The sequence below is a fragment of the Apteryx mantelli genome, chromosome 2, assembly GCF_036417845.1.
Source record: "Apteryx mantelli isolate bAptMan1 chromosome 2, bAptMan1.hap1, whole genome shotgun sequence".
NCBI classification, from domain to species: Eukaryota; Metazoa; Chordata; class Aves; order Apterygiformes; family Apterygidae; genus Apteryx; species Apteryx mantelli.
In genome coordinates, this window is record NC_089979.1 from 149,270,674 (window position 1) to 149,283,494 (window position 12,821).

A 12,821-nucleotide genomic window follows, 5' to 3' on the forward strand; every position below is an offset into this window, starting at 1 on the left:
GATAGATTGGTGTCAGACAAATTTGAAGCTATGATAGGTTTTCAGAGATCTTAAGCTAACACAGTAAGGTCTTCCTGGAAATCAGTAGGCAACTTAGATACAAATGTCATGCTCATACTCTGGCATACTTATTTAATGAGCCTTATACTTTTTTTTTTTTTTTTAATATATATATAAACCATATTGCAATAACCTAAGTTGTATGTCCTGGCTCATAGTGACAAAAATCAACATCTAAATAAAAATTACAGTCTTTCTTTCTCAGTTATACTTCCATATCTAACTTACTCTTCTTGCAAAGATCTTTCCCTGTTGTGACACATTTGAACTATAGGTCTTTCCTGTAGTTCAAAGCTTCTGTATCTCAGATTTGATCATGGAGCTCCGGATCTTATTGATCTTATTCTACAGGAGTACTTCAAAACTTGTTGAAGCATACTAGAGCAAGCATAGAATTCTTGATAGGGTGTCTTATTTCATAAAGCTGAAATAATTGTAGATATGAACCTTAAAGCATCTCAAAGATTTATTCTGGGGATTCAAAGTCTGGGTGTTCATGCTCAGAAAACAAATAGTAAACTTTCATTAGAATTATCTCTGTTAATGCTTTTGTTGGGGATGTTTTTAGTGTGTGTATATATAGCACAAAAGTGAATAAGGAAAGAAAATTCAGAGAGTAAGATGCAGGATTTCCTCCTTCTCTAAAACTAAGCAGTTGTCCTCAACAGCATAACTACATGCTTGTCATAATTGATGTGTCTGCAGGGAAAAAAAAGGAGAGACCAAGAGTTCCCAAAAAATTATGTGGTGCACACCCAGCGCGTTATCATTTCAGTGTTCCACGCTTCCTCTCTGTTTGTGATACTTTATTGTAATGTATTAAATGGACTCCGATACCTTCTGGAGCTAGCTTATAAACAGCTGCATAAGTTTCAGTGGTGCAAACTCTGAGCCAACAAGACACGTGTTCCTAAATTTCTTTTAGTCAGGACAGACCACGTAGCGTATTTCTGGAGGCATTGGAAGGGTGTAACGAAAGCCTGTCATATGATCAAAATAATGTGGTAAGCATGGGTGTCTGAATCTATTTATGTAAACAACGTATTTTCAGTCATGTGATAGGGAGAAGACCATATAGCCCAAGTAAAAGTATAAGGGAACAGTCTGCAATAAGAAACTAGATAAAACAAAAGTAAAAAGGCAAAGTTACAGGGATTGAGTTATTTGGAGAATCCTTTCAGTTAGTGGTTTTGAGTACTTTTGGTGAGGCAAGCCAGGAATGCATTTCCTGGTTTGTCATTGATATTTCCTGCATGTATCCCAGAAGTGTGTACAGGGTTATCTTACTAGGTGAGAGCATATGAGCCAGAAACGTGTTCTTCTCTAACCTGTTTCTTGGTGAAAAAGTGAAAAATTACATTGGAATTTCCTGAAGGTTTCAGAGTTTCTTCTGCAAAGTTAATTGTTGCCATATCCCTACAGGTATGCTTCTCTGCTTTTTCTACTGTAACGTGAGTGCTCCCCACTCCTCCCAAACCCATTTCTATACTTGGTCCCCCTCTCTCCCAAGCTGCCTTCAGCTCATGCAGTCTCTTCTCCCCTAATGCCCTTTTAATGCCTCTTCTCCCCTTCTCCCCTTTTCTTTTCTGCATTTTATCCTGCCTAAATGACTTCTCCTGCATGGTAAGCCTTACTTCCCTGCGCTTCTCTGTTCCCATCCCCATTTTTCCTGTGCTTACGACATTCAGCCAGAATAGCATGCGTCTCCATGGAATTTAGCAGACTGCCAGACTTAAAACAAATGAAAGGAAATCTTTTTCCCAAAACACACAGTTTAACTGTGGAATAGCTTTGTCAGAGGACATAGTGTGGAAATTCAGTTCGGAAAGGATTGGAACAAATTCATTTGGAGAGGTGGGGAGGACAGTAAATCCAAGGTTAATATGTACACAGACCATTCCTCAAGGTCAAAATCCTTTAGTCATAGATTTCTAGAGGCTGGCAGAACGTTCAAGAGTAGTATTACTTCATGCTTTTTCTTGTGCTCTTCCTCGGGCAACTGCTGTTGACACTGTTAGAGACAGTATATACTGTGCTAGATAAACAGTGGTGTAGCTCTCCTTGGATTCCTAGCCCAGTGTGTCATTTTTCTGCATCCTCATGTTCCTGTCCTCTCAATGAACAAATCTACCTTGGCCAGGCTATGAAACATGTTTGCAAGCCCTTCTACTGTGGAGGGCTGCAGTGAAAGACCTGTAGTAGCTTGGATTAATTCAAAGTAGGAGTGGGCATACTCTACACCAGCAAGCCACAGTCTTCCAACAGTGGTTTAGAGAGTTTTGAAATCTTGTACTTAAAAGCACACATATGGAATTAAAAGTCTAATTGAGAACTGTATGTTGACTAGGCTTGATTTAAACAGCTCATACAAGTTGTTTCCCGTTAGTTAGCCAGTATACGTATTGATCACTCTAACAGTTACTGAAGAGTGAGTTCTATACCTTTGCTGGAGCAGTCATTAATGAATGTTGGGTCAAATGTAAAATAACATTATTGGCTCTAGCAGGTGGGACTAGGTGAACAGAATAGTAGACCGTTGTGGTAGCACCATGGATCAGTTCTGATCCCTGTACACTCACTTTCTGCTGGTTGGTGTTTAAATTCTTGAAAGAATAACGATAGCTGTTAGTGAAGCCAGGATCTTGAAGACAGGATTGAAAGTAGGCAGAAGAGACTGACTAGATACCTTCTGCTAGCTGAACTGTCAAGAATTTGGGATTAATTTTAATGAATCCTGATAGCAGACTTCAGGTCTGTGCTATATCTGAACACCATATCACCTTGTCTTTAAATCACTGTGATTCATTGTGTGTGTGACATTGCCATGCAGAATTGTGGTCCTCAGTCGTTTGGAGATTCTTGTCAAACATTTTGGTCTTTGGCTATAAATCCAATCTATACAGTATTTTCAAAGGGAATAATTACAGGAACTACTTTTTGTCAATAGTTATGAAACTAGAATAGCTATTCCATTTTGAAAATATGCATGCATATATTTTGTCTCTTCCTCCTTCCCTTCTGCTCTCAGCAGTATGTATTCTTTGGGTACTGCAGATCTGAGAGCTCTTTTTCCTTCTACCCCATCATGCAAAGGAAGCAGAATGCCCTTCATGAAAGGAGGACATTGGCTGTTGCTCTCTGAATGAGGCTGGCATGCCTCGGTGAAAAAAGGACTCCCAGTCACTGAAAGGAAGGGACATACTGGCTTGTTATGAGGTTGCAGATAAGTAACTATCATTTTCATACATCTCAAGTACTGTTACTTCAGAATCTTGTAAAAACCTATCTGAAATTAAACTCTGCCGCTAAGCTCATCATCAGAAGGAAAACAGATTATTTGATCTTTAGACTTCAGATTTCTTCATGAAGGAAGGAAACCAGATGGCCCTAGCATCAGGCCATAGTTTCATTATCTCGGATAAAATGAAATGAAATATTGTTGCTAGTTTGGCGGTCTCAAACACAGCTTTCTCTTTGTTATCTTTTCAGATTATGGCATCACATTAACCTGTTTGCTTGTATTTTGTCCATAATGGAAAATGAAAACTTGTGGGTTAATTTTTCTGCTCTTACATCCTGTCGGAAAGGAACATGTTCTTGCTTGTTTAAAGAAAGGAAAGTAAATTATCTAATCAATTTTTCTAAATGTTTAGTTGCTACTTTACAGGCAACTGTATTAAAGGCACTTTTTCATCTTGCTTGTTGTAGAAAGTTGTCATGGTGTTAAGGGGGAAGTTCCTGAAATCACCATAGAAAGTGAAGATACTGAAAATGTATATATAGCTTCAGGTTTTGTAAGGAAGTTCTTACTCTTAAGACTCAAGATTTCTTTTTATTTCTGTGAATTCCACTACAAGTCCCTTTTAACTTAGTTTCTCTTCTCTCCCAGCCTCTACCAAGATAGGAAGGGACATCTTAGGGTCTGTAGTTACATGCACATCTTATGGGCTTGCAAGTTTACATTTCTAAAAACTCTTAGACCGGGTTATGCTAGTCCTAAAGTTTTTGCAAAATACTAGGAGCAAGAATGTATGATAGATACCTTACAATTGCAGAGTTGTTCGAAGAGTTCCAAGGTAATGACTTAAAAAAGAAAATACAGCTTTATGGTAGGGAAAAATTCTTTCTAGTTTCCTAAGAAAGAAATACTTCATACATGCTGGCTGCCTTGATTTTGACCCTCAGTAAGCTTTGACCCTGTTCAACCATAGCCTGTTGTGTGTTTTTTTTTTTTTTCTTGAACTAGGAAATCACCTGCATAGGAAGGGAATATGAGTAGGGGGGCTATAGTGTTAGAAAACTTAAGAACTGAGGATTTTGTGGTTAGGTACAGGGATCATGGTGAGGGAGCCCAATGTATTCATATCATCTATGAGATGCAAAAGTATTGGAAGCCAGAAGTACATCTGCTTTATTAATTCTTTTGCTCATGGAATGCCTTATTTTTGAGATTTTGAATAAAACCACTAAACTTGTTCTGCCTGCTGCTTAATGATGTATGTTAACTGCTGCACAGTCCAAAGTTAGGACAGCTAGTTCTGATTTGAGCCTATTTATATTGTTTCTCACTATTTTTGAAGTTCTTTTATTTCCTCTATTATCTATTTCATCCTCAGTTGTCAGCAAAAAGAATAGAGGTTTTTTTCAATCTGCATGTGTTCCTTTCTCTGTAGTATTATACTTCTGTGCTGAGCAGGCAAATATTTCTTGTCCAGAGATACTGATTTGCAGTTGCCTTTTTAAGCGTTTCGCTTGCGCAGTACAGGCTGTACGTGCTTTTCTTTTTCAGTCTCTCAGAACCTGAGATCATGTTTGACAGCTGTGTTAGCAGTGTCAAGCACAGTCAGACTCTACCCCCAAAGTGTTACATGCCTGTTTCCATGTGTATCAGCAGTCAAACAATTACGTCCTATTTAAAACTCTTAAGATTGTATTTAACAGCATGCTACTTATGCCTCTTGCAAATTACACAACATATTTTTCATCACAGGCTACGACTATTTAGCTTTTCAGTAATGTGGGAAGTACTTTTTTTAATGTGTTTTAACATAACTTTGATTTATGTGATATTCAGGCTTTCCTTATTATTCCTTGCTGATTCAGAAAGCGATTTATTTATCTCCTGAAAACCCAAAAGGACAACTTGATGTAACTGAGACATTTTAAATATCTTCTTTCTTGGCTTTCTAACATGATATGCGCACAGTTTTTATACAGGTATTTTTGAAATGGTGTGAAAATCAAGGATTGATTTGCATGTTCAGTATCCAGTTCTTACCTGAGTGGTTGCATGAAGTAATATCTTGGTTACATGAATGATTCCAGAAAGTGCATGTGCTTACATATTATGTAAGGTATTGCTAAATGGAAAAACTTAGCCCAAAGAGAGTATGTGGATAGGTCCTCTTTGTCCTGTCTTTTGCAACAGCAACAATAGTGAGCTTTTATATTTAAATAAAAAAACAAAAAAAAAAACCTTGTTCCACTGGCAAATTAGTTTACTGTTTGTCTTTCTTTTATAGTAGCCTTATGCCCATTATTTTATAACTATCTGCTTGCATTCTACAATTGTATTTCTAAGAGGAAGAATAAACCTTACAATTAAAATAGTAGAAGCAGAAGCTTTGCAGTTTTTAAACATGCGAGGTTCTGAAAATTAAGAAAAAGACCCTGCAATAGCGTGCTTCAGAATTTTGGATTTTTTTTACCTTTCTGGCAAAATATCTCTTGTTGTTACTACTTGACTCTCACTGAAAATTTCATCACTTTCTCCATTCATTATCATTGATGTTTTATGAGAATGATAACACTTATGGACACCAGCTCTTATGATTTGATCATAAGTCTTGTAATATTTCACTATTTCTTTCCACCTTAAAGTCACAGCTCCTGGAATAAAGTAATTGCATAAGAATCTAAAGTAATTTTGTAGCTCTCATAGTTTTAAATATGTATGCAGAATGCAAAGTGTGTGTGTGGGAAATCTCCTCCAGTTTTATTAATTAAAAATCTTTGTTCTAAGGTAGATTTCATTATTTTAAGGAGGAGGGTTATTTTTTAGCTTTTGTGGTTGCTAATATAGCATTGAAGAATAGACTCAATAGCAAAACTCTTCATTAATGATGTTTATTTTGGCAGTGTGGAGAGACAAATCTAGAGCAGAATACATAGAATTTACTGTCTAGTTAGATGAGACAGATATAGTTGGAGAAATGGCATAATAGTGTGAATACGTTGAGGATCTTAACTGTGCTAGCAGTTCCATAATTGTAGATTTCTGGGGTGGTGACAAAAAAAGGTGGGGGGCAGATAAGCTAGGAAAGAAGGAGCTAAATGGAAGGAGAGAAGAGATGAAGCTTGGTAGAAAAGAGGAGCAGGTGTAGTATTGAGCTGTGGTGAAAAGATTGGGGAGAAGATTAGAACAAATGACTAATCTAGATTAGGCAGAGGGAAAAATGACTGCTTTCCGAATATTTACCTGAGCTTTTCAGCTCTTCTTTCTGTGCTGAGTCTGGCTGGTTTTCTCTTTAGCTTTTCTTGATGGTTAAAGAGGCAGGAAATTTAAGATGCATCAGTGTTTGCATATTATGTGTGGGGTTGGGTTATCTTAGTCTCCCTTGACTGTGTCTGTGCTCAGAAAGAATGCTGGGTGGAGAGTGGTATTTAACAATGCGTATCTTCTTGTCTCTGCCTTCTTCAAATCATTATTTGTATGAGTGACAAACTAGCTCCACCCTTTGCCTTCTAACTGGCATTTCAATTCTGTTGGTTTTTTTGATCTAACCATGTTCATTCTACTTCTGTTTACTCCCTGTGGCACTCTTCCTCTAACTGCAGTTCAGTGCTACCATGCTTGATATTCCTTGGCCAGCTGACAGCTCACTTATCTAATGCACGTGGAGCCTAACAGTTTCATAGACAGGTACTACTTCTTGTCCTGGGCTTCTGGTCAATAGGGATTTTCCTGACCTATATAATCAACTTTACCCTGCATGTAGATGAACAGAAGTAATGGCTTCACAGAGGGGTATGCACTCTCCTATTCAAATTCCTAACATACAAGTCTGACTAATGTTAACATGTTTAGTCATTTACTTGTTGACTGTTCTAGCAGAAGTATTACTCTAGCATTCTTAGATCACAGATGGAGTTCTAGTTTGTGAATAAATGAAATGCGACCACTTCTACCAGCAAATCTGAGGACTTTGTCCTCAGACTTGCTGTCAGTTCTTTTCTAAAACTGCAGAAGAAATCCTCTTAGTTGCCAAAATTCTGTTGGAACTTTTTTGAACGAATGTATGTAGTTCAGAAATGTTTTACTTTTAAAGTAAAAGATTTGAATGAAAAATACTTTTTGATGTTCAGTTATACAGCCCAATACTTAATTCTTTATCTACTTAAACATTTGTAGTAGCGCATTGAAACAATAAACGCAGATAGCAGACTCTGAAGGCAAGCATTTTAGCCAAAAATTCTGCTACTGTTAATATTTGAGCGTAATGCACATAAATACTTGATGTATCACAACCATTTTATTAAAGCTTAAAACTGAATCTGTGTTTCCTGAATTGTAAAATGTCAAATGACAAGAGTACTTCTGAGCATGGTTAGAATTTCAACACAGGAACTTTCTGTATTGTATATTAAGTTATCTTGTTTGTCTTGATTAATTTTCTATTGCGTATTTATGTGGTTACTAAACAACAGAGGGAGGGGGAGAGAGAGAGAGATGCATGTAATTGTTTTTGTAATTTTTTTTCAGGTATTTTTAGCAGCAATGATGTAGCAGTATCATTTCCAAATGCAGTATCTGGCTCAGGATCTAGCACTCCCGTTTCCAGTTCTCATTTACCTCAGCAGGCTTCAAGCCACTTGCAGGTGGGAGCTCTATCACCTTCAGCTGCGCCTTCTGTAACTACTGTTGTTGCTGCAACTCAGGTAAATTACCAAAAGAGTTTAAGATAGCAAACAATGTTACTGATCTGCTTGTTTTCAGTGTTTAAAAAACTCCATCATTTATTTGGAAAATAGGTTAATACGCACTGTATTTGTTGTAAAAACATTCATATAGTGGCTAGGAGTTCACCATAATATTACATAGTCCCATCCTTGTAGAGTTCAGAAATTGATTTTTAAAAAGGTCTGTGGAAGTACATGGCAATAATGACTGTATTATGACAAATAACATTAATGCTGGTTACAGTGCATCAGCACTCTAAGCAGTGTCTGTTATCAGAACAATATTTTAAGGATTTAAGACAGGAAAGTAGGGAAACTTTCTGGGTATTTCATATAAAAATGGTGGTATGAGATAAAGTGCAAAGGTGTTGATTTGGGAGATTTGACAAATTGACAACTAAGGCCAGTACAGGCAAAGAGGAGGCCAAGGTTGACATCTTGATAGCAAATGAAAGATGAGGTATGTGCTATAGTTCTGTATTTGAAAGGTCTTACAAATGAAGGTACGTAGTTTGTGTTTGATAGTGAAGGGATGAGGGAGTCAGTAAAGGGGTGCAAAATGAGGGGTGACACGGTCAAAGTAATGAGCCAGAAAAATTATCTTTATGGCAGCATTTTGTATGGATTTATGTTGGCCAAGACTGCATTTGTCAAGGCCAGGGAGTAGGAAGTTATAGTGGTAGAAAGCCAAAATGATTAGAGTGTATGAGCGAATGCTGTACTGCACATACAATGTTTTTACACTTCCTATGTTTCTTATGTTTTTCCTTCTCTGATGGGAATCTGTTTTACAGATAACTAAATTTATCTTTTTGTTTGTGTAGAAGCCATCAGTTTATAATTTATAGTGTCTACAGTGATTTAAAATAGTGGATATAAAACATGAAAAATTAAAATCTAGCTTAATACCTAAGTGTATATATATTTTTATACATGTATCATAGAAATATTCAGTGCATACCAATATAGAATACATTTCAATATCAAATGAAACTTTGTTGCAGGTGGCAGATCATATTTTAAAGTAATCTTTTTGGACTGTTTTCCTAAAGAAACAAGGCTTGTGTTATCACAGTGTGTCTATATATAACTTCTGGTCACTTTGAAACCTGTTGGCCAATTTCACCCAAGTATAACTGAATTTCAGAAAAAAATAATTAATTTCTTACATGTTTGATGAAAATAGATGGCCGAATAAAGAAAGACTATTAATATCCCACTGAAGGAAAGAGTACAATATCAACTTCGCTTCTTAGACATGGTTTAAAACTATCTGAATACCAGAGAATTGGAAGATGGCTGATATGATGAAAGGTTTTAAGCCTGACATCTACATTGCACAAATTGATAGAAACTATTTGAAAGAAATAAATTAAAAATATGATGCTTTGGGGAAGAGCCAACTTAGCTTTTGTAAAGGGAAGTTGTGAGATATTGGAGCTTTTTTTCAGTAAGATGTGGCCAAAGGATACACATATTGATGCCATTTTCTTGAATTTCCAAAATCACTCACCAAAGACACTTAAATAAGCAGTCAGGAGATAAGGGGAAAGGTTGTGTCAAAATTCAGTAGCCGGTCAAAAGACTGGGGCGGGGGGACACAACAACAGCAGAAAAACATATATTCCATTTTCACAGTGGAGAGGTTTACCATTGCAGTCTCAGAAGGATCAGTGTTTTGGCCTTGTTACAGTTCAACATATTCATAAATGATCTAGAAAAGGAAGAAGAGCAGAAGTTAAGTTTGCTGATGATGTTAAGTTAAGCAATGAGCTAAGATGAGGATCAGCTGTGACAAACTACAGAAGGACCTCACCACCCTGTGTTGACAAGGTGGGGTAAGAGGGCAGATGAAATTCGAGTTAAAGGGAAAAGACAGTCTTCGTCCAAAACAGGTACAGTAGGCCTGGAAGAAGTACAAGAAGAGCAGCAAGAGTGAGCAGTGGCAAGGAACAGCATCTGTATAAGGAATGACTGAATAGCGTAGGACTCTCTGGTCTGGAAAAGAGACGCTGAGATAGGATAAGACAAAGGTCTATGAAATCACAAATGACATGGACAAGGTAAATAAGCAAGAGCTTTGCACTAACCCTTTTAGTTGTTAAACTCTGGCAGAGGATAAGTGGATTCAGAAGGCAATTGGACAGAGTGCATGTTTAGCAGTCAGAAACAGAAATGCCATAGTATTTTCTCCTTATGTCAACACAAAAGGGTGGATTATACCCTATGAGGTGCATTTCCTCTCATTGTTTAGCTGAACTGGAGAGCCCTCCGTAGGTTAATTAAGTGCCCGAAATTCCTGTCCTTGATTTGCCTTTGTTTTTTGGGAGATGTGAATTTCTTGTGATTTTTTTCAGAGGAATCATGTATCTTACGTTAGTGTGTAACTTGTCTTGAAGCGGTCATAGATTTTGTTGTCCAGGGCTTATCCATAGCTGCTACCATTTAAAGACTCTTTCAGTTTAGAAGTATCAAGGGAGGTTCAAATGGTGACAGGTTTTGATTGACAAACTTAAAAGGGAATTCCTGTGTTTGCACAGAGAATTAATGAAGTCCTACACTACTGCTGTGATTCTAGGACTATATTTTGGTAGCTAGTGTTTGCCTATTGGAAATTGATAAGGACAAAGTCTTTGGGTTTTCTCTGTATCAACACTGCCAACACATAACCTTGAACTCAGCGCTTCCGTCATCTGAACTGTTATGCAAGCATTGATGTTTCAACCAAACATTGTACTTGAGATAAGCTGTGTGGCTTCACATGTCCCTAAGTTATGATCTACAACCAAGACAGCTATGTTGTTATCCCAGTCTTTTTTTTCCCTTCTATATTCTCTGTCTCCACCATTTGTGGTTAGACTGGCACTTTTTCTTTCTATCTAGCATCCAGTAACATCCAACAGGTGAGTAATAGAAATTTTCAGTTTTGGCGAAACTGCTCTGTCACTCTTCTGTTTTCTTACTCTGCTGTTTTGTCAGTGTTCAGAGAGATGTCTTACAAGAAAGCTGTAGTGGCAAGAAGTGAACTGTTAATTGGCTCTAAGGTCTACGGGCATAGTTCCTCATTTATGGGGAAAATGATTTTACAGAGTACTTTCTAATATGGAAGAGAAAGAGGACAGATGTATATTTTGGATTTTAAAATGTTAAGTGCTTTCATTTCCTGATTCAAGTTTAGGACTGGCACTTCGTCTGTCATTGCAACAGGGAGGTTAGTTTGCTTTTTTCCAACTTTCAGGGCTTGCAAACACCAAGCAGGCCTTCCCCCTGGAAGTGTTTTTGATTTCACATTAAATCATGACAACTACCAATAACATGCCTTTTAATTTTTCCTGGATCCTGGCAAACTTCTTCAGTTCCATTTCATGAGGGCCTTACTAGCAGTTGAGGGGACTCAATCAAGAGAACCTGCTTTACCATGCAGTTATGGTAAATGACTGATTATACTTCAAGGGTTAGGGTTCACCTACATAGTTCTACTGAGTGTCTGCTTACCAGCTCTTGGAGATGACTTCTCAGTGTTTGCACATCTCTTGACCATGAAAGTCTTCAGAAAATAGAGTGCTAATATCTTTTTTGAGTAGTGTTCTAATTAAGAAAATAGAAAATAAAAACAAATGAGATCATAGGTATACCTACAGTGGTTACGGGTTAAGATTGAAGCTTGTGCCTCTACAGCAGATAAAAATTATTAGTTTCAAAAAAAGGTTTTTTTGGACTATCATACAAGAGATTGAGTATGCCCAACCCTTGGCTGCTCAGGTGTTTTGTCAGGGTGGCAGACATGCGCTTGGAGTAGTACTGGAAATTGGAATAGCCTCGAACACGTTCTGTGAGGGTGCAATCCTCTAAGACTTCAGTTGTAAAGTTTTAATCTCTATTAGGCATTTGTAAATAGGATTTGGGGGAGATTATAAATTTGTCAAATTTTGATTTTTTTTCGTCTTTATCTAATGTAAGAGTGTTAGGAGATTCTAAAGAGAAGGTCTTTTGAAAACATATGTTTCCACAGACTTATTCTTAGAACGCCGAACTATTTTGACTAGTAGGTTATGGCAGGCATCTAACACAGAAAATTTTGCCCATAGTATTAGAAAAACTTAAAAGCAACTGAAAGCAACAGTCTTAAAATGAGGAAAATTAGACTATAGTACTATGCCTGTATTGTTGAATAATTTGTATGCAAATATAATACTTTAGTGATTCAAAAACGAAGAAGCAGTACGCCCAAATGCTACTTTTTCCTCCTCCAACTAAATTAGACTTACCTTAACACTTAAAAAAAGAATCTTAGAAATCATAGCTTTTGATTCTGTTTTCTAGTATGATGTTTCCCACACTGGTATAGTATGCCTGAGTGCTTTGGGTTTTTTTGGTTTGGTTTTTTTTTTGTTGTTGTTATTGTTGTGTGTGTGTGTATGGTTTTTAAGACTGGCCTCATTGCAATCACTTTTTCTTCTGTATCTCATTTTCATCTCCCTTCATGCAACCTGTAACTTGTATTCTAGTCTGTTAAATCCAGAAGAGATTATTAGCTTGGGTTCTATGCTGAGCCATAACTGAATTTGGAGTTCACGACCAGGTGGGAATCAGTGGTCTAGCAAAAATCAGAGCTGCTTGCTGGGAATGTGGATTTTTTTGTGCCCTCTTCTCCTTTTCTGTACTTTTTTGGGACTTAGCCTCTGCTAGGTTACGCAGCTCAATTCAGTGAGCGTAACAATGTATTTAACAACCTCAAAAATGTGAGAAAAAAGACGCATATGAGAGATGGTACACACATTTGTTCCTGGTTTTCTGTGGAT

The 12,821-nt window shown here is 37.2% G+C and overlaps 1 protein-coding gene across 5 annotated transcripts in view; it reads left to right on the forward strand.

Annotated features, from left to right (window-relative positions):
- Positions 1-12,821, forward strand: part of MLLT10 (MLLT10 histone lysine methyltransferase DOT1L cofactor) — a 134,601-nt gene that overhangs the window by 92,952 nt on the left and 28,828 nt on the right. For all 5 annotated transcript variants that reach the window (XM_067291778.1, XM_067291775.1, XM_067291776.1 and 2 more), the window contains one exon: positions 7,823-7,998. In XM_067291778.1, the coding sequence (XP_067147879.1) occupies positions 7,823-7,998 (176 nt within the window). The remainder of the gene's footprint in view (positions 1-7,822; positions 7,999-12,821) is intronic.